Source organism: Choloepus didactylus, chromosome 3 (genome assembly GCF_015220235.1).
Source record: "Choloepus didactylus isolate mChoDid1 chromosome 3, mChoDid1.pri, whole genome shotgun sequence".
In the NCBI taxonomy this organism is placed as follows: Eukaryota; Metazoa; Chordata; class Mammalia; order Pilosa; family Megalonychidae; genus Choloepus; species Choloepus didactylus.
The window spans coordinates 133,665,059-133,688,298 of record NC_051309.1 but is presented as its reverse complement, the minus strand read 5'-3'; the positions used below and the strand labels follow the sequence as shown (position 1 = coordinate 133,688,298).

At 35.2% G+C, this 23,240-nt stretch overlaps 1 protein-coding gene across 8 annotated transcripts in view; it reads right to left on the bottom strand.

Moving 5' to 3' along the window:
• KIAA1109 (KIAA1109 ortholog) overlaps nucleotides 1-23,240 on the bottom strand; it is a 236,371-nt gene that overhangs the window by 66,843 nt on the left and 146,288 nt on the right. For all 8 annotated transcript variants that reach the window (XM_037830586.1, XM_037830590.1, XM_037830591.1 and 5 more), the window contains 3 exons: nucleotides 22,551-22,789; nucleotides 7,319-7,563; nucleotides 456-561 (listed from right to left, as the gene is read on the bottom strand). In XM_037830586.1, coding sequence (XP_037686514.1) covers nucleotides 456-561; nucleotides 7,319-7,563; nucleotides 22,551-22,789 — 590 coding nt within the window. The remainder of the gene's footprint in view (nucleotides 1-455; nucleotides 562-7,318; nucleotides 7,564-22,550; nucleotides 22,790-23,240) is intronic.

The following is a 23,240-nucleotide window of genomic DNA, read 5'->3' as shown; positions in this document are numbered from 1 at the left end:
TAAAATGTAAAACAGTTACTAGGAATCTCAAAACTTACTCCTGAGACTTGGCAAAAACATAATAAAGTTGCTAGAGACAACTAGCAACAGGTAGCCAGCATACAGTCACCATCTAGTATAGATAAAGGAAGAAATCTTATTAGTAATCTAAATTTTGTTCCCAGGTAATTAAGAATCAGACTGGTCAAAAGACACACTTTAAACTTTTTTTTTTTTTTAGGGGAGGCATGGAAGAGCTTTGTGGTTTATGAATCTTAAATATGCAAATTGAAGTAAGCAAAGAGTCTGTAGGTGGGAAAGCCAGAAAAGGAATCCACAGTTTCCAGAGAATTACTTGACATTTATATCAAAATGATTTGATCCATACTCAAGATAATACCACAGATACATGGAATATCATGTAGTCAATGAGACCAAAACCTGCATCTATACTATAAGATACCAGATCATCTTACCAGAAACTTTTTGTATTACTTCATTAACTTCCTTCATGAACACTTTTTGAACAAATACCAAGTGGTTTAGAAGATCAGTTGTGAGATTATGTTCAAAGGAACCAACCTGCCAAACAAAATCAGAGTATTACATTAACATGACTGACCATATTAGTTTTAAATTCACCTTTTTCTCATATAAATCAACTGGAATTCTGTGGAAAAAGAATTTGCTACCTACCTTTTGGAATCAATATACCCAAGGAGAGTTACAAATATTCAGATTACCTAATATTTTACTGGCCTTCTGACATCATTATGGGCCATTCTCAAAATCATTATTTTTCCATCAACATAGTCAATAAGATGTGAGAAATTTTTTTAAAACTAATGAGAATTACATTTTTTTGAGTTTTTTTCCCCATGCATGTTTATTTTATTACTCACCCACCCATACAATGGATAAAGGGGGTGTCAGTTACAAGGTTTTTACAATCACACATTCACAAGATTAAAGCTATATAGTTATACAATCATTATCAAAGGTCAAGGCTACTGGATTACAGTTCAACAATTTCAGATATTTCCTTCTGGCTATTTTAATACACTAGAAACTAAAAAGAAGTATCTATAGAATGAGTCAGCAGTCATAATCATTTGCTAAATCCTAACTTCTCAGTTACAACTCCTCCCTCTCATTTGATCATTCTCTCAATCTTCAGGGATTTCTACACAAAGACCATTCTAACTTCTTCTCACTGAAAAGGGGTATCAACATTATGGGGTAGAGGAATGAAACTGGTTGATGTTCTTGGAAAGACTGGTACCTCTGGGTTTCAGGGGAGAATTACATTTTAACTATGCAATCTGCTAGATTCAAAATTTAAATTTTGTCTAGAGTAAAATTTGTTTTTAATGATGACATTTTTGGCCTTAGAACCATGGACAAGTATCATTAAAAATGAGAGTAAATTAATTTATTCAGTAAGATATTTATTAACCAAATATTCTGTGTATTATATAAGGTGCTAAGGATACACTGTGAATAAAAATGACAAAATCCCAATTCTCATAAGGCTTAGGTTTGAGGTAATCAGCCGATGACATAAAACCAATCAAGGTTTTTTATAATATGTGTATACATATATTACCACTAATATAAGGCACTACATTTCTAGCAAGAATCACTTAATAAACACATTATATAGAAAGCAGGCCCTCATTGATGTTGAAAATTATGGGAAAGAGAGATGAAACATCCTTTATGATTAAGGTGCATACTTTGATAGGGTTCATATTTTGATCAAAAATTGAAAGCAAAAAATACTCGGCAGTCTGTTCCTGCATGAGAAGTTATATGAAGCCTAAGTTGTACTGGGCACTTTTATTTTGTATAGAGTAGGGTAAAGGTGATTTTTGTGTGTGTCCACTTCAGGCCAAAATAAAATAGGAAACCCTAAGAGGAATGCACTTTAAATTCTTTCAGAGGTTCAAATTTAACTGCATTCTTACTAAACTTGGGATTGTGTTCTACCCAAATAGCAAATATTGTGCCTTTCTGATTTCTAACTTTAGTAAAGAATTTTGCTATGCACTGCATTAGATTTGCTTTAATTTCTGTCAAATGAAGCAGTAATAAGAGTATTTCTACTAGAGTTTGGGGCACTTATTTTGCAGAGTGAAAAGCACAAATGAAACATATTTTATAATCTATCTTTTAAATAAAGCTTTGAAATAGAATTGTGTACACTATTGTTTGTATACTTTTTTTTTCACATACAGAAATTCCAATTCTTAGAGAAGTGCTATAGCAAAAAGATCTTCAAGAAGATGAATCAGATTTAAATTAAATATGACCTCTATATCTATAATATTTCCATCAAAGAACAAAAAGAGCTTTCTTAAAGATCCTTCAGGATTTAGAGAACAAATTTTTTTTTAATTTGTGAAGTGTTTTTTATTACTTGAATTCTTCTATTAGAGAAGTTGTAGGTTTACAGAAAAATCATGTAGAAAATACAAAGTCCCAATATACGCCCCCACTCCATGTGTAGTTTTCCCTATTATTAACATTTTTGCAATAGTGTGGTACATTTGTTAAAACTGATGAAATGATTTTAACACTATACATATTTAACTATCGTTGTATAATTATTAACATTATACATATTAACTATAGTTCATAGTTAACATTAGGGTTCCCTCTTTGTGTCATTTAGTCCTATGGTTTTGATGCTTTTTTTTTTTTTCTTTTGTATTCTAGTAATATATATATATACAACCTAAAATTTCCCTTTTAATCACATTCAAATATTTAATTCAGTGGTGTTAATTACATTCACAGTATTGTGCTACCATCACCACTATATACTACCAAAACTTTTCCATCACCCCAGACACAAACTCACTTTGTACCGATTTATCATTAACTCCCCATTCTCTATCCCCATCCCAGACCCTGGTAAACTGTATTGACTCAAAAAATTTGTATATTCTAATTATTTTACGTCAATGAGACCATACAATATTTGTCCTTTTATGTCAGGCTTATTTCACTCAACACGACGTCTTCAAGGTTCATCTATGTTGTCACATGTATCAAAACTTCATTCCATTTTACAGATAATATTCCATTGAATGAATATACCACTTTTTTTTTTTTTTTTGATTCATATATTGATGGACACTTGGGTCACTTCCATCTTTTGGCAATTGTGAATACTGCTGCTGTGAACATTGGTGTGCAAAAATGTCTTTGAGTCCTTGCTTTCAACTCTTTTCAATATATATCTATCATTGGAACTGCTAGGTCATACAGTAATTCTATACTTAACTTTCTGAGGAACCCCCAAACTGCTTTCCAAGGCAGCTGCGCCATTTTACATTCCCACCAGAAAAGAATGAGCGATCCTATATTTCCATGTCCTCTCCAACACTCGTTTCCATTTTTTTTAATAGTAGTCATTCTAGTGAGTGTGACATGGTATCTCATTGTGGTTTTGATTTGCATTTCCCTAATGGCTAATAATCTTAAGCATCGTTTCATGTGTTTATTGACCACCTGCATCTTTTCTTTAGAGAAATGGTTATTCAAGTGTTTTGCCTGTTTTTCAATAGGACTGTGCCTTTTTGTAGTTGAGTTGTACGACTTCACATATTCTGGATCTTAAACCCTTAACCAGATATGTGGTTTCCAAATATTTTCTCCCATTCTGTAGTTCTCTTTATTTTCATGCTAGGTCCTTTGATGCACAAAAGTTTTTAATTTTGATGAGATATTTATTTATTTATTTATTTATTTATTTATTTATTTATTTGATCACGCTTTTGGGGAAAAGTCTAAGAAACCACTGCTTAAGACAAGGTCCTGAACATGCTTCACTGTATTCTCTTCTACGAGTTTCACAGTTTAGGTTCTTATATTTAGGACTTTGGTTCACTGTGAGTTAATTTTTGTAAGTGGTGTAAGGTAGGGGTTGACCTTCATCCATGTGTACCTGATATCCAGTTTTCCCAGCACCATTTGTTTGAAGAGACTATTCTTTCCTGATTGAGTGGTCTGTACTCCCCTGTCAAAAAATCAGTTGACCACAGATGTGAGGGTATATTTCTGAAATTAAAATTAGACCACATTGGTCTATATGTCTGTCCTTGTGCCAGTACCAAGGTTTTCAGTTACTGTGGCTTTGTAATATGCTTTAAGATTGGGAAGTGTGAGCCCTCCAACTTTACCCTTCTTTTTCAAAATGTTTTTGGTTATTTGGGGCCCCTTACTCTTCAAAATGAATTTGATGATTGGCATTTCCATTTCTGCAAACACGGTTCTAGAATTTTTATTGGGATTGTGTTAAATCTGTAAATCAGTTTGGATAGAATTGACATCTTAACAATACTTACCCAATCCAAGAACAAAGAATATCCTTCCATTTAGTTAGGTCATCTTTGATTTCTTTTAGCAATGTTTTGTAGTTTTCTGCCTACAAGTCCTTCATATCCTTGGTTAGAAGTATTCCTAGTCATTTCATTCTTTCAGTTGCTATTGTATATGGAATTTTTCTTCTTGATTTCTTCTTCAAATTATTCATTACTAGTGTACAGAAACACTACAGATTTTTGAATGTTGACCTTGTAACCCACCTTTTTGCTGAATTAATTTCTTAGCCCTAGTAGCTTTTTTTGCGGATTTTTCAAGAATTTCTGTATAAAGGATCACGTTGTCAACAAATAGGGAACGTTTTATTTCTTCTTTTCCAATGTGGATGCCTTTAATTTCTCTTCTTACCTAATTGCTCTGGCTAGAACTTCCAGTACAATGTTGAATAACAGTAGTGACAATGGGTATTCTTATCTTCTTCCTTGTATTAAAGGGAACACTTTCAGTCTTTCACCATTGTGTCAGTTTGGATGTATTATGTCCCTCAAAACTCCATGTTCTTTGATACAATCTTGTGTGGGCAGACGTATTAGTGTTGATTAAGTTGGAACCTTTGGATTAGGTTGTTTCCATGGAGATGTGACTCACCCAACTGCAGGTGATAACTCTGATTAGATAATTTCCATAGAGATGTGACCCCGCCCATTCAGTGTGGGCCTTGATTAGTTTACTAGAGCCTTATATAAGCTCAGACAGAAGGAATTCACTATTGCAGCTGAGACAGACACTTTGAAGATGGCCGTTGAAAGATGGCATTTTAGAGAACACCATTTTGAAATGCAACCTGGGAGTAAGCAGACACCAGCCATATGCCTTCCAAGTTAACAGAGGTTTTCTGGACACCAATGGCCATCCTTCAGTGAAGGTACCCGATGGTTGATGCTTTACCTTGGACACTTTATGGCTTCAGACTGTAACTGTGTAACCAAATGAATTCCCTTTATAAGAGACAATCCATATCTGGTATTTTGCATAATGGCAGTATTAGCAAACCGGAACAACCATTAAATATGATGTTATTGGTGGGTTTTTCATATATTCCTTTGATCATGTTGAGGAAGTTTCTAAGTGTATCTATGAAGAAGGTTGTGCCTTTTCTGCATCAGTTGAGATGATAATGTGTTTTTTCCTCCTCATTCTGCTAATGTGGTATATTACATTAATTGATTTTCTTATGTTGAACCAACCTTGCATGCCTGGTATAAATCATACTTGATCATGGTGTATAATTATTTTAATATGCTGTTGGATTTGGTTTTGCTAGTATTTCATAGAGGATTTCTGTATCTATATTCAAAAGGGATATTGGTCTGTAATTTTTGTTTTTACTTGTGGTGTCTTTATCTGCCTTTGGTAATGGAGTGATGTTAGTTAGCCTCATAGAATGATTTAGGAAGTATTCTCTTCTCTCCAATTTTTTGTAAGAGTTCAGGTAGGATTAGTGTTCATCCTTACTGGAATGCTGGATAAAATTCACCAGTGAAGTCATCTGGTCCTTGGCTTTTCTTTCTGGGGAGGTTTTTAATCACTGATTCAATCTCTTTGTTTTTGGTCTGTCGAGTTCTTCTATTTCTTCTTGAGTCAGTGTAGGTAGTGTGTGTGTGTTATTAGGTTTTGTCCATTTCATTTAGGTTATCTAGTTTGTTGGCATGTAGTTGTTCATAGTATTCTCTTATTGTTTCTTTTATTTCTGTGGAATCAGTAGTAATGTTTCCCCTTTCAGTTCTGATTTTAGATATTTGTGTCCTCCCTCTTTTTTCTTTCAGTCTAGCTGAAGGTTGTTGATTTTTCTTATTTTCAAAGAACTAACTTTTAATTTTGTTGATTCTATTGCTTTTTTTTTTCTTTATTTCATTTATCACTGCACAATGGAAGAATAGCTGGCTCCACACATTGCCAGAGAAGGGACGGAGGAGGGACGAGCAAAATTCCATAAGATTCTACTATTTTTAAAGCTTCATTTTCTTGATTTAGCACTCACTCAGTTATTGCAAACCTTTAACTGTTTTCCAGCATTTTGAGGAAGACGGCTCTGCTAGGTTTTCTACTTGTCCAAAGGCTTGTAAGGGAATATCACCTGGGAACATTTTACACCACCATCTTGATCAGCTGAAGTGCAAACTGCTTTTTGATCAGGCTGCAATTGTACCTGACACACTGACAAAGTAAGCTGAAACAGCAGAGTGTGCCTGGAGGGAGATCACCCTTCTGTGACTCCTACATCTCTCACCTGACAGCTGGAAGACATGAGGAAAGTTGTTTACTCTCTCTGAGTTTCAATTTTCTACTTCATCAAATTAGGGTAATAATAGATGTCCTGCCTACCACAAATCAAGTAAAAACTTGTATCCAAATGCTTTCTAAACTTTTGGTAGTTACGCAAATATAAAGTGAAAAAATAATGGTGGAATTAGATAAGTTGGCTTTCAACTTTGCTTAGTAAAGGAATTACCATAATCATTACTATAGTTATTTTACCTTTCTATATGACCTTTTGATTGCTATTAATAATTCTGTATATGTGAAAAAATCATACAATCTCTCCAAGGCTCATTTTCCTCACTTTTAAAATGGCAACAAATATATCTTGTTTTAAGGACTGCACAAGTCCTTAAAACAAGGACTCAATGACTGGTAGCTGCTATTAGCTTTTTATAATCAAACGAACCACAATAATACTGCAGAGATGGATGTGAAACTCATTGTAAGAAATATGAATTCAAAGATGACTACCATGAAAGAAAAGCATGTTTAAATAAAACCACAAGAAGAGAGAGACAGACACACATGTACACAAAATTCACACATAATCACAACTGATTCAGCATAGAATTCTTCTGTAGGAATAAATGATCTACCTTAAAAATGTGGATCCCTACTTATTTTGGTACTCCTAAAGCTAAAAGACTCCTAAATTATAAAGAGCAAGAAAGTGAAAAAGTAAACTTACTTCTGCCACACAACGTAGATAATTTCCCTGTAAATAGTACCCTTGTTTAGAAGGCAGTTCATCTATACTCCACACCTGATCTGAATAACTATCATGTTCTTCCATTATATATTTCCCTGACATAGTAACAGGAGGAAGGTTAAGACTGGCAGAAGGAGGAATAGTTGACATATCTGTGGCAGAAACTTTTGAAGTAAAGCGCAATCTATGATTTGGCAGCTCAAATGTAAACCTTGTCTGTGCACCTGGAAGAAATAAGAGAAGTTATGTTTGTTAGTTTTTTGCTCATTGACTCATGCATTCCTCACTTTGTTCCAAAAATGCTGCCTATAAAAAATGTATGACTATCCCAAAACCTAACTTTAAAGTTATGAAAAGGATATTTTTAATTTGCTTATACAATATTTCCTAGCTATATTTAAATATATGTATGATTACTATAAAGAATCAGTCAGTAAATATTAAGCTCACTAGGCATAATGGGCATTATATACAGTGTGAGAGGAACATGTACAAATGTTCTTTATTTCATAGAAGGTAGCAGAATAGAATTGAATAGAAATAATCTGCCCTTCCAATAGAAAAGTTAAAAGAAGTTACTCAAATACCAAAGGAAAAAAAAAAAAAAATACTCAAGCCACACCACAGTGCTTTATTCAAAAAATAATGAGCAGTTAACAACTTGCCTCCTGGCCCCAATTCAGTGTAGAAGGATAATAATGAAAACTGTCACAATAATTAAATTGTACACACTGAAAACATTCATAAAGTATACAATTTTGCAAACACACATATCTTCGACCTTAACAGTAATTACAAAACCATATACCAAATGGATATGAATTTTAGTGTAAATAAACAATCTGGCAAGATTGTTCAAACAATTATGAACACAGTCGACACAATTATTCAGCTCATATTTCTCCAAATATCTATATAAAGCATGAAGGAATAAAAGAAGCCTTATTAAAATCAAGATCTATTATAGCCCATTACATAAACTATGTATTGTATATGTGCGTCTCCAATCAAAAAAATTTACTAACACCCTTCTGTACATTATCAATTCCCTCCAATCAAACATTAAATGATCTACCTTGCATGTACATAGATATTATAATTTATTACATATTCCTAGTGGTCTCAACTGAGTCAAATATAATCCTTTTTTTCAAAATACTAATCAAGGGTCACCTCCTCTGTCTCACATTCACCACACCGTACAATAGTGTTTGCAGTTGGCAATGAGTTAACCATAAAGAGAGCAATTCACTAACCAACTGGTGAATCTGTTAATGGCCAGATAGGTCACAACTGCCCTGACTACCTCTTACTCAGTACTCCAGGCAGACTCAGTGACTATCATTGCAAGTGACTATCACTTGCAAGTTACAGTCTACCACTATTGCTACTTCTACCACTAGCACCAGCATCAGCAATAAAAACACCAAGGCTGAAGTAATCCTAAACCTCACTTATGGGATTATCTTTTATCATTAGTGCAGTTGTTTTTTTATTGCTTTGTTCTTTTCCTTCATCTCGAGCAGAATTTCGAGTTCCTACCTATCTGGATATTTGACAATAAGTTTATTTGACACTAAACATTTATTTCCTCCTAGTTCTAAACTATCCATCTGGCTTTTGACTCGCTGCTTACTGTTAATCCTTTTATTTCATGGATACCCTAAACAAATGGCCAAAATGAGTCTGACATTCTGGCCTCCTTTATCTAGGAGGACCAATATGTCTGACTCTTCTAAATCTGGAAACTAACATTAGGGTGTTTCTGTTTCAAGTAACATACAGGCCCAGATGTTCAGAAAAAAACTCTCCTAATAAAGAAAACCTAAAATGCTATGGGTAGAAATAAATACATATGCATATACATAGATAAAAATATAAATATATACATGTATATAAGCATTAGTATGTGTGTATTAATGTTTTTTAAACTATTAATGCGATTTATCATGGTAACAGAATAAAGGAAAAATTTTTTAGTTCAGTAGATGTAGAAAAAGTATTTGACAATATTCACCAATTATTCTTCAAAGAAACTCTTAGCACACTAGGAACAGAATAAACTTTCTTAATCTGACAAAAGGAACCTAGCAAAAACCTACAGCAAATCTAATAATCATTAATGAAATGCCAATTTACGTAAAAAACAGGAGTAAGACAATTTTCACAACCCCTTTTCCTGAATATTGGAGTAGAATTCGTAACAATACGGGAAGAAAAAGAAATAAAAGTCATTAGGTTGAAAAGAAGAAACAAAAGTGTCATTATTTGCAAACAGTATGATTCGCTCCATAGAAAACTCCCAAGAATTCACAACTTATTAGCTATAATAAAGTAGTTTAATATGCTTGCCAAATATAAGATAAACATAAAAGTATCCCACACATTCTACCTACCACCAAACAACAATTTAGAAAATGCCATTTTACAAAAGACATCAGTTATATTACAGGTAGACCAACAACACAAGTTACCTAGTTATCTGAAATGTATTTAAAAATGAAAAATAAATCTTTCAATAGACACACAAAATCTTTAGGTTGAAACAGTTAACACTTCATTGGAAAACTTTAAAAAAGAGCTAAAGAAACAGAGAAATAGATATATTTAGGTATTGGAAGGTTAAATATTGTAAGTTGTCAATTCTCCCCAGGTGTATCTATAGATTCAATTAAATGTCAAAAATCCCAACAGGCTTTTTCAGGGAACTTGACAAAATGATTCTAAATACATATACAGAAGACCAAAGAACCAAAAATAATCAGGACAACTCCTATAAAAAGAAAAGTCATGTAGCAATGTGACACTGGTACAAAAAGAAGGCAATGAAGTAGAACAGAGAATTCAGAAATTAAGACCCCAACATAGATGAGAACTTACATGACAACAAAAGGATTATGTATCACTGAAAAAAAGGACAAATTAGTCAATAAATGGTGCTGAGAGAATTGGTTATGCATACTATCTCACACCAAATTTTAAAAAATTATAAAATTCCAGATTGATTAGGAACTTAAATGCTGAAAGCAAAACTTCAAAACATTTAACAGAAAACATAAGAGAATATCTTTATTTTCTTGTCAAAAGAAGAATTTCTTGAAGACAGAAAATACAAATTATAGAGAAAAATACTGATAAATTTAATTACATTAAAACTAAGAATATCTGTTCAGCAAAAGACAACAACAATGAAAAAGAGTGAAACAACAAGCCTCTGAGTGATGATAAATTTTAAACATGTAAAATGTAAAGATTTAATATATACAATATACAAAGAATTCTTGTGAATACATAAGAAAAATGCAAATGACTCAATGGTAAAAGGGACTAACAAACAAAAACCATGAACAAGTATTTCACGTAGGAAAATTTTAAAGGAGCTCCTAAACATTTAAAAAGATATTCAATTTCATTAGTAATCACAGAAATATAAATTAAAATGAGATACCATTTTATACTCACCAGACAAGCAAAACTGAAATGTCAGACCATACCAGGTGTTGATAAGGAGGTGGAGCAATATGAACTCTCATTTAACACTAGTGGGAGAGTCAAGTGGCATAAATGCTTTGGAAAACAGTTTTGAATTTCCAGTGAAACTAAAGGTGCATTTACCCTACAGTCTAACCATATCATTGCTAGATAATGTCCCTCTAAAATTCTTGTATATGTGTACCAGCTGATGTGTATGAGACAGCAAAAAGTCAAATGACCCAAAGATCCATCAATAGTCGAATGGATATATTGTGATATATTCGCTTAATGGACTGCTGTATTTCGGTGAAAAATGAATGAACCAAAAATATACAAATGAACATAGATGAATCTTAAACATAATGTGGAGAAAAACAAAATCCAAGCAAAAAATATGTTAGTGGGATTACACATAGAGTTCAGAATCAAAAGCAAGCATTACATTGTGTGCCAGTTTGAATGTATCATGTCCCCCAAATGCCATTATCTTTGATGTAATCTTGGTGGGCAGACCTATCGTGTTAATTATATTGAAATTCTTTGAGTGTTTCCATGGAGATGCACCCCACCCAACTGTGGGTGATGACTCTGATAGAATAATTTCCATGGAGGGGTTGGCCTGCCCATTGGGTGGGTCTGAATTAAATTACTGGCACACTTTATAAGATCAGACAGAAGGAACGAGCTTGCCACAGCCAAGAGGGACACTTTGAAGAAAGCACAGGAGCTGCAGATGAGAGACAGTTTGAAAACGGCTGTTGAAAGCAGACTCTTTCTCCGGAGAAGCTGACAGAGGACAAATATCCCAAGTGCAACTGAGAGTGACATTTTTGAGGAACTGCCGCCTAGAGAGGAACATCCCGGGAGAAAGCCATTTTGAAACCAGAACTTTGGAGCAGATGCCAGCCACGTGCCTTCCCAGCTAACAGAGGTTTTCCGGACACCACTGGCCATCCTCCAGTGAAGGTACCCGATTGCTGATGTGTTACCTTGGACACTTTATGGCCTTAAGACTATAACTGTGTAACCAAATAAACCCCCTTTTATAAAAGCCAATCCATCTCTGATGTTATGCATTCCAGCAGCATTAACAAACTAAAACACACTGCTTACAAGAATAAGATCAAGAGGACAAAGTGAGACACTTCAGGGCTCTGTCCCCAACAGAAGCACTGAACAACCAATAAGAACTGGCAGAAACAGCTTTCTAAAAGTTCCAGAGAACAGTTAAAGGACTGCAGTAACAGGATGAGTACCAAATCAAGAAAAAGGCCACTTAATAGGGGCAGAATCTCATGGCTCATTGGCTGCTCCTTCCCCATCTCCTAAGCAGCTTAACTGGAGCCATCCCAAGCTCCCAGTGCAGATCCCTAGACCTGGACCTTGGGTGGGGGTGGGAGAGCAAAGTAATCCTCATGCACATACTGAGGACATATATTTCTCGTCCAGTCTGTCTGGTGGTGGCCTGAGGGATCCTCTGCCCCAAAAGTTGCCCTGCGTATAGAAGGCAGCTCACTAAGCTCTCCTATAGAATGCTATGGGAAAGCAATTAAGTTAAAAGTTGTACTGCCTGGGGTCAAGGGATAGCCGGCTGTAGGATATATAGCACAGTGCCTGGGACAGTGAGCAAACTGCCCATGTACAAGCCCAAGACAAGAGGCATGCACAGAATGGTTCAGGGAAGCCTGCACTGTTTGGCCTGGAGCTCTTCTCCCAACTCACTGAATAGACAAGCCCTGGAGGTGAGCATTAATCCAAGTCAATCTTCAAAGACTAAGAAAGGTATTTTGTTTTTCCCTTCTTTTCCTTTCTTGAATTTTTATTAGCTTCTGGCAGTCAAAGGAAGTTCTATCATCACACTAGTTGGATAAAAGCTTAAGAACAGATGCCTCAGAGTCTAAATGACAGTGATAACACACTAAAATATAAAAATGCCCAGGTTTCAACAAAAGATAAAACATACAAGCAAACAGGAAGTGATGACCCAGGCAAAGGAGATTAAAGCATTAGAAACCATCACTGAAGAGGATCAGACCTGGGACTTTCCAGATTAAGACTTGGAAAGAAAAAAAAAAAGGTCCTAAATATGCTCAAAGAGATAAAGAAAAACATGGACAAAGAACTATCAGAATCAGAAAAATGACAGATGAACACAACTGTATCAATATAGAGATGGAAATTATGAAAAGGAACCAGAGCTGAACATCACACCAACAGAAATTAAAAATTTCCTAGAGGGATTTAACATCAGATTGGACCCGGCAAAAGAAAGAATCAAAGAACCTGAAGTTAAGACAGTTGAAATCATTTAGTCTAAGGTGCAGAGAGAATGAAGAAAAGTGAAAAGAGCCTGAGGAACCTGTGGGACATTATCAAGCATACCAATATACTCATTATAAGATTCTCAGAAGCAGAAGAAAGAGAAAAAGGGGAAGATAGAATATTCAAAGTAATAACAGCTGACAATTTCTCAAATTTAATGGAAGACATGAATATATACATCCAAGATGCTCAACATACTCCAAGCAGAATAAACCCAAAGAGACCCACACCACACCATGTTATAATCAAACTGTTGAACTGTTGAATACCTAAGATAGAGAGAAAGTTATGAAAGCTGCGAGAGAGAAGCAAAGTGTAATATACAAGGGAGGCTCAAAAAGATTAAGTACCATTTTCTCACCAGAAACCACGGAGGCAAGAAGGCAGTGGGGAGATATAATTAAAATGCTGAGAGCAAATAAATTGCCAACCAAGAATTCTGTATCTGGCAAAATTGTCTTTCAAAAATAAGGAAGGAATTAAGACGGTCCTATATTCTAAAAAAACCTTCATCACCACTAGACTGGCCCTACAAGAAATTCTAGAGGGAGTTCTGCAGGTTAAAAGGAAAGGATACTAGACAATTGGCTGAAGCCACATGAAGAAATAAAGATCTCTGGTAAAGATAAAGAGACAGGTGTAAATATAAATGCCAGTACTAATGTATTTTTTATTTCTAACACCACTTATCACTTCCGATAGGATCTAACAGGCAAATGCATAAAATGTAACGATAAATCAATGATTAGGACTTGTAATGTAGAAATATATAATCTGTGACAAGAACTACATAAAGGTGAGGGGACAGAGGTGTATAAGGACATAGTTTATGTTTGTGATTGAAATCGTTAAAAGTTGGTATCAAAACAAGAGAAATTGTTACCGATTTAGGATGATAAAATCCCATGGCTTAAAGATCGATGGTAATCACAAAGAAAATAGAGAATACACAAACTCACAGAGACAAAAAGAAGAGCGCAGGTTATCAGGGGTGGAGGACAGGGGCATTGGGTAGTTAATGCAAAATGACTGTAGGGTTTCTCTTTGGGGTGAAGGGAAAAGTTCTAGTAATGGATGGTGGTGAGGGTACTGCAACATTGTAAATGTGATTAATCCCACTGAATGGTACGCTTTGGAGGAGTTGGGATGGGAAGATTTATATTATATATATGTTTTCCAAAATAGAGAAAGGAAAGAGGGGGGCAGGAAGGAAGGAGGGAACTAAAGAAATAATGAAAATTAAATGCAATAAATAATACTGGATGGAATCTAAGAATGGAGGAGAAAAGACTCAAAAGGACATTACTGGGACATAGAAAAAAATGGATTGTAGAATATAAGCTTTCTATCAATGCCGAAAATCTTGTACTTGATAATCATGTAAGGTGATTATATTAGTGAATATCCTTGTTCGTAGGAAATGTACATGGAAGTATGTGTTCAAGGAGTATGATGTGTGCAATCTGCTTACAAATGTTAAGAAGATAGTTAGATGGGGTGGGCGGAAGAGAGATGATATAGACAGACAGACTGACTGATATGGCAAAGGTGGCAAAATGTTATAACTGGTGGATCTGAGAATCTAGGAGTTGGAGTTCTCTCTATGGGGTGGGGTTGTATTATTTTTGCAATTGTCCTGTAAGTTGGAAAATTATGTCAAAGTAAAAACTTAAAAAATTAAAAGAAAATTGAAAAATTATATACATATACATAAAATTATAAAGAGAAGCAAAGGAATGGTTAGGGCAAAATTCACCATAGTGGTTATTCTGGGGCAGTTGTGGGGAATAGGGGAATATTATCTGGTAGTGAGAATATTCCTTGAAGGAACTTCCAAAAGTATTGGTAGATTCAATGTCCAGGTAAGTCAGCAGAGTAGGGAACTCCAGGATTCATTTTGTCCTTCAGGGCAGCTAGTAAACATCCAGGAACAGTGTGAAACAATTGTTTGGGGACTCTGGAGACCAGAAGAACACTGTACACCATCCAGGGAAGAGCAGAAGGAAGAGACCCCTTCTGAGTCTCCTCCCCAGGGCACTTTGGAACCTTTGGGTAAACTGCGGTGAAGATCTCTGAGAGGAGCTCTCCTCACAGCCAAGGATGGTGCCCATCCCACACTCTCACAGCATGCCACCTCAAGATCCAATCCCTGGCTGGAAATAAAAGTCCTCTTCCCCAAGAACGGGGTGGGGAAATGGCTGAACACTGATCACAGCTTTTGTTTAGTGAACTCACATCACTGGGTCCCGGCTCTGAAAGCAACTATAGTTTCAAACAGATGAGGACAAAAAGCAGCTAGCAACTTCTGTTACAATCCCACTCTGGACAGGAGTGGAAGCAGGGATATTTAAAGACACAGTGCCTTCTTGGGACTGCAGGGAACAGTTTCCTGAAGGGCGGCTCTTCCCCAAGAATGGGATGAGGGGACACAGCCAAGCACCAATCGCAGCATTGATTAGTGAATTCAGTATGCTGGGTCCCAACTCTGAGGGCAGTTTCAACCAGCCCAGGACACAAAGCAGCCAGCAGCCTCTGTTCAACCTTGCCCCAAACAGGTGGAGGTGGAGGTGATTTTGAGACACAGTGTCTTCTAGGGGTTGTGGTGAACAGTTTGATGAAGGGTAGCTCTTCTCCGAGAGAGGGGGAAGAGGGGCACTACCCAATAATGTTTGTGACTTTTGATTAGCAAATTTAGATAGCTGGGTTCTGGCTGTTAGCTGTGGTTCCAACCCACCTGGGACAAAAGTGGCTGGCAACCTCTGTTTCAACCACACTCCTGACAGGGGCAGAGGTGGTTAAGACTTAAAGGCATACTACCATCTTAGGACTTCAGGGAACAGTGTGCCGAAAAGCACCATCTGCTGGGCAGGCCAGGAAAGCACAGATTTGGGGAGCTGTCAAAGAGAAGTGTGGCATCCTTTGGAGTCTTCTCCCCAGCAATGCTGGAATTGAACTACACTCCCTTTGTGGGACCCTGGCCCTGTTTTGGCTGGGAAACACTAATTTGGGAAAGTCCTCTCCAGAATTTGCTCTCCAGGCAAAAGCAGCAAGAGATAATGAAAGGAGTGTTAAAAAAAAAAAAAAAAGAAAAGAAAAGAAAAGAAAAACTATAGAGGCAAATCAAAAACAAAACAGATCAACATTTCCAGAGAAGGAACAGGGGAAAGAAAGTATTCTCCTGTGGTTGAAACAATTGCACAAATAGTGAAATCTCAAAAATTGTACCATATATCCAGGGTAAGAATCAGATGATAAGAGTTGGAAAACTCTGATCAGTTAAACAGGAGCTATTCTACGGGTCTAGAATAGGTTGAACCATGTATCAAAAAAGAACCTTAGCACAAAGCCAATCAACAAGAAAACCCTAGGCAAGAGAGAAAATAACCTCCAGAGTAAACTCATCAAGAAAATCAGATGTCTAGACACCATCAAAAAATTAAAAGCCATGCTAAGAAACAGGAAGATATGGCCCAAAGGAACAAATTAAAACTTCAAGGGAAACACAAAAATTGGAACATCTAATCAAATATGTTTAAACAATCTCCTAAATCAATCCAAAGAGATGAAGGAAAATATGGATAAAGGGATAAAGGATATTATGTGAGCACAAAGAAGAATTTGAAAATATAAAAATAAACATAACAGAAATTATGGGAATAAAAGACAAATAGAAGAGATTAAAAATACACTGGAGATAAACAACAACAGATTTGAAGAGACAGAAGAAACAATAAGCAAGCTGGAAGACAGGACAGTTGAAATCTTACGGACATAAGAACAAATAGAGAAAAGAATGTGAAAATTGAGCAAGGTCTCAAGGATTTGGATGACAGCACGAAGCATGCAAACATACATGTCATGGGTGTCCCAGAAGGAGAAGAGAATAGGGGCAGAAAGAATATTTGAGGAAATAATGGCCAAAAATTTCCCAGGACATAAGTATACATGCTCAAGAAGCACAACATACTCCAAACAGAATAAATCCTAAAGACTTACCATGACACACATACTAAGCAGAATGTAAACACCAAAGATAAGAAGAGAATCCTGAAAGTAGCAAGAGAGAAGCAATTTGTTACATACAAGGGAAATACAAACAGGCTAAGTGTCCATTTCTCATCAGAAAATATGGAGGCAGGAAGGCAGTGGTATCATATATTTAAGATACTGAAATAGAAAGGCCAGACAAAAACTCTTTATTCAACAAAACTGTCCCTCAAAAATGAGAGTTTAAAAATTTACAGATAAATAGAAACCAAGAGAGTTTGTCAACAAGAGACCTACCCTACAAGAATTAAAGGGAGTTCTGCAGGCTGAAGAAAAGACAGGAGAGAGAAGTTTAGAAGAGAGTAAAGAAAAGAAGACTATCAGTAAGGGTATCTAAAAGGGAAAAAAGAAAGACAAAAATAAGATATGACATATAAAAGCCAAAGGATAAAATGACTGAAGTAAAGTACTGCCTATATAATAATATCACTGTATATTAATTGATTAAACTCCCCAATCAAAAGACAGATTGGCAGAATGGATAAAAAAGTATGATCAAACTATAGGCTATCTATGAGACTCATCTGAAACCCAAGGACACAAAAAGGTTGAAAGTGAAAGATTTGAAATAAATAGTCCATGCAAACAGTAACCAGAAAAGAGCTGGGGTAGCTATACTAATATTGGACAAAGTAGACTTTAAATGAAAACCTGTCAGCAGAGACAAAAAAAGGACAACATATATTAATAAAAGGGGCAATCCACCAAGAAGAAATAACAATCATAAATATTTATGCACCTAACACGGGTGCACCAAAATACATGAGGCAAACACTGGCAACACTGAGGGTAGAAATAGATCTGTCTACAATAAGAGCTGGAGACTTTAACATACCACTCTCATCAATAGATAGACTATCTAGACAGAGGATCAATAAGGACAAGAGAACTTGAATAATATGATAAATGCTCTGGATCTAAAAGACATATAGAAGATGTTGCACCCCCCATAGCAGAGTATACATCCTTCTCAATTACTCATGGATCATTCTCCAGCATAGGCCACATTTTGGGTCACCAAACAAGTCTCAATAAATTTAAAAAGAGTGAAATTATACAAAGCACTTTCTCTGACCATAATGAAACAAAGATGGAAATCAATAATAGGCAGAGAACTGGAAAATTCACAAATACATGGAGGATAAACAACACACTCTTCAACAATCAATGGGTCAAAGAAGAAATTGCAAGAAAAACCAGGAAATCTCTCAAGACAAATGAAAATGAGAACACAACATATCAAAACATAAGGGATGCAGCAATGGCAGTGCTGAGAGGGAAATTTATAGCCCTAAATGTCTACATTAAAAAAGAAGAAAGAGCTTAAAATCAAAGACCTACCTGTATACCTGTAGTACCTAGAAAAAGAACAGCAAATTAATCCCAAAACAAGAAGAAAAGCAATAATAAAGAATGGAGTAGAAATAAATGAAATTGAAAAAAAATAAAATAAAACAGAGAAAACCAACAAAATAAAAATTGGTTCTTAAAGATCAATAAAATTGACAAACCCTCAGCTAGACTGACAAGGAAAAAAAGAGAGAAGAAGTAAATAAATAAAATCAGAAATGAGAGGAGGGACATTACTATGACCCCACAGAAATAAAAAGGATCATAAGAGGATACTATGAATAACTATATGACAACAAATTAGACAACCTAGATGAAATGGACAAATTCCTAGAATCACATGAATGACCTACACTGACCCTAAAAAAAATAGAAGATCTCAAAAGACCAATTACAAGTAAAGAAGTTGAATTCATCATCAAAAACATCCCAACATGGGAAAGGCCCAGGATCAGATGGCTTCACAGGTGAACGCCATCAAACAGTCCAAGAAGAATTAATACCAATCCTGCTCAAAAAAAACTGAACAGGACTGAACACCACCTAACTCATTCTATGAGGCCAACATCATCCTAATACCAAAGGCAGATAAAAATAATTCAAGAAAAGAAAATTACAGACCAATTTTTCTTATTAATATAGATGCAAAAATCAACAAAAATATTTGCAAATTGAATGCAACAGCACATTAAAAGAATTATACAACATGAACAAGTGCATTTTATATCCAAGTTATGCAAGGGTGGTTCAACATAAGAAAATCAATGTAATACAACACATATAAAAAATGAAAGGAAAAAACCCACACAGTCATCTCAATTGACACACAAAAAAGGCATTTGACAAAATCCAGCATCCTTTCTTGATAAAAACTTAGAAAAATAGGAATAGGGCACTTCCTCAATATGATAAAGGGCATACAAGAAAAACCCAAGCAAATATCATACTCAAACATGATGAAAAACTGAAAACTTTCCCTGTAATACCTGGAACAAGAAAAGGATGCCCACTGCCACCACTGTTATTCAACATTGTACTTGAAGTTCTAGCCAGAGCAATTAGGCAAACGAAAGAAATAAAAGGCATCCAAATTGGAAAGGAAGAAGTAAAACTCACCATTGGCAGATGACATGATCCTATATATAGAAAGTACAAAAAAAAAAAAAAAAATCTACAACAAACTCCTAGAACTAAGAAATGAGTTCAGCAAAGTGGTGGGAGAAAAGAATAACATGCAAAAAATCAGTACTATTTCTATACACTAGTATTTCTATACACCAGATGAGCAATCTGAGGAGGAAAACAAGAAAAGAATTCCATTTATTATAGCAACTAAAAGAATCAAATATCTAGGAGTAAATTTAACTGAGTATTGCGTAAGAGGACTTGTACACAGAATACTACAAAACATTGCTAAAAAAAAATCAAAGAAGACCTTAATAAATGGAAGGACATTCCATGTTCATGGATTGGAAGACTAAATATCATTAAGATGTCAATTTTACTCAAATTGGTGTACAGATTCAACACAATCACAATCAAAATTCTAAAAGCCTACTTTTCGAAAAGCTAATCATCAAACTTATTTGGAAAGGCAAGGTACCCCAAATAGCCAAAAACATCTTGAGAAAGAACAAAGTTGGAAGACAAACTTCCTGACTTTAAAGCATATTACAAAGTTACAATGGTCAAAATAGCATGGTACTGGCATAAAGATAGATATATTGATCAATGGATTAGAATTGCGAATTCAGGAATAGACCCTCACATCTATGGCCAACTGATTTTTGACAAGGTTGCCAAGCTCACTCAAATGGGACAGAATAGTCTCTTCAGCCAATGGTGCTGGATGAACTGGATACACATATCCAAAAGAAAGAAGGAGGATCCCTATTGCACACCTTTTACAAAAATTAACTGAAAATGAATATAATAGCCAGGACCATAAAACTCCTAGAAGACAATGTATAGGGAAGCATCTTCAATATCTTGTGGTAGGAGGTGGTTTCCAAGACCTTCCACCCAAAGCACAAGAAATGAAAGAAAGAGCAGATTCATGGAACCACCTCAAAATTAAATCCTTCTGTGCATCAAAAGACTTTGTCAAAGGGAGAAAATATTTGGGAACCACATATCCAATAAGGGTTTAATATTCAGAATATATGAAGAAATCCTATGACTCAACAATAAAAAGACAAATAACCCAATTTAAAAATGGATAAAAAACTTGAATAGGTATTTTTCCAAAGAGGAAATACAAATGGCTAAAAAAAAAGCACATTAAAAGATGCTCAACATCACTAGCTATTAGAGAAATGCAAACCAAAAACCACAATGAGAAATCATTTCACACCCACTAGAATGACAAAAAAAACAAACAAACAAAACAAACAAACAAACAAAAAAAACCCTAGAAAACTACAAGTGTTGGAAAGGATGCAGAGAAATAGGAACACTCATTCACTGCTGGTAGAATGTAAATGTTGCAGCTGCTGTGGAAGACACTCTGGCAGTTCCTCAGGAAGCTAAGTATAGAACTGCCATATGATCCGACAACTTGCCAACAGGTATATAACCAGAAGAATTGAAAGCAGGGATACAAAGACATTTTCACACTGATGTTCACAGTGGCATTATTCACCATCGCCAAAAGATGGAAGCAACTCAAGCGCCCAACAACAGATAAATGTGGTATATACATATGAAGGAGTATTATTCAGCTGTAAAAAGGAATACAGTCCTGATGCATGTGAAAACATAGATGAACCTTGAGGACACTATGAAGGTTGAAACAAGCCAGACACAAAAGGACAAATATTGTAAGATCTCACTAATATGAACTAACTATAATAAGCAAACTCATAAGAGTTAAAATCTAGAATATAGGATACCAGAAGATAGAATGAGGTAGAGAATGGCGAGCAGATGCTTAATTTGTGCAGAATTTTTAATTAGGTCAACTGTAAATATTTGGAAATGGATGTAGGTGACGGTGAGAGTAATTAACAGTGTTGAATTATGTGTGTGATTGTGGTTGAGAGGGAAAATTTAGGGTCGTGTAAGTCACTAGAAGCAAAGCTGGAGGGTAAAACAGTGATCCCTGTTGCACAAATACAAGAACGTTCTTTCATGAACTAGAACAAATGTATGTCCCTTTTACAAGGTTTTACTACTAGCAAGGTTTATGGGAAAAAACACACCTAATGCAAACTATGGACTACAGTTAATAGTGATATTTTAATCAATTCTAACAAAAGTACCACACCAATGCTAAGGGTCATTAATGGGGGTATAAGGGATATAGGTTTTTTTTCTTTTTGGAGTAATGAAAAGGATCTAAAATTGAGTATGGTGATGAATGCACAACTGTGTGATTATCCTGCAAACCACTGATTGTACACTTTGGATGGACTGTAGGGTATGGTGAATATAGCTCAATAAAACTGCTGTTAAAAAAAAAAGTACTGGTAATATTCCAATTTTTAGGTTGTGTGGCAGATTAGTGGGTTCATAGGTCTTTGTTACTATGTGTACGTGTATGTATGTGTAAGTTATATTTTTTCTATATATAACAGTTCACAATAAAGTAAGAAACGAACTTTGGGACATTCAAGAATCAATAAACCCTACAGAAGTAGATATTGTGAACTAGTCAAATTACTTCTGATTTGCGTTCATTGCACCCATGTGAAAATAAATCAAGGATTTAGGCTATAAGAATCTAGCTTTCAAGATGTAGACACTGGTTCAGCTTAGTTTAAACTGGAGAAATGGCCTCAATATTTCTGAATGACTTTAAAGAATTCAAATGAAAGCAGGGTCCATTCTGGCAATTCAAGAAGATTAATTCATATTTTCACTTGACTGGAGAACAACATTAATGAAATTTAAAACTGTTGGGATAAAAATTATTTACGTTTTCACAGAACATTTAGAAAATCAAATTTACTGTTTTATAAAAAAAGTTACTAAATTATCAAATTAAATTTTAAGGGGCTGAGTTTAAATTTCGTGTTACCTGTCATTCCATGACTTCGCATTCTTCCCATCTTATATTCTGCTCTCAGAGATGGTAAGAGTGCTGCGCCAATGGCTATACCATCTAACATGGCACTGAATTTAAGAACAATAGGCTTCTTTTCTAAGCCTTCAGGTAGCTGAGGAAATTCGTTTGTTTCAACAGGAGTTTGATTGACACTCGTTGGGGTTTTTTCTGAAGGTAGCGGGGTTGCAATGTCTTCTTTTACAGGTTGTGGGCTATAAACCAAAAGAAAAAAATAATAATAATACAAAGATAATACAAAGACCCACAATTAGAACAGTTACCATTTTACTGTATAAGATTGTTGGGGTTCTTAACAAAAAATAACAAAAATATATTGCATGCAATTTTCTTTCCAATACCAAATCACATGAGACTTCTCAGAAATCTATAAAAGTAGTAAAAGTAAAGAAGTAGCAGTAGTAACAATATAAACTCCTGGAATATTATATTGCCAAGGCAATTTATATCATTAATGCAAAACTGGGATTTAAACTCAGGTTTGTCTGTTTCCACATACCATGACTTAACCAGAATGCACTCTACTGTTGACCGAAAGACCATTACTGTTACTGCCACTAATGTTATTTCCACTATTAATACCACCAACAATAACACTAATCATGTGATTGTTTTCTGTGTACCAGGTACTATTCTTAGTGCTTT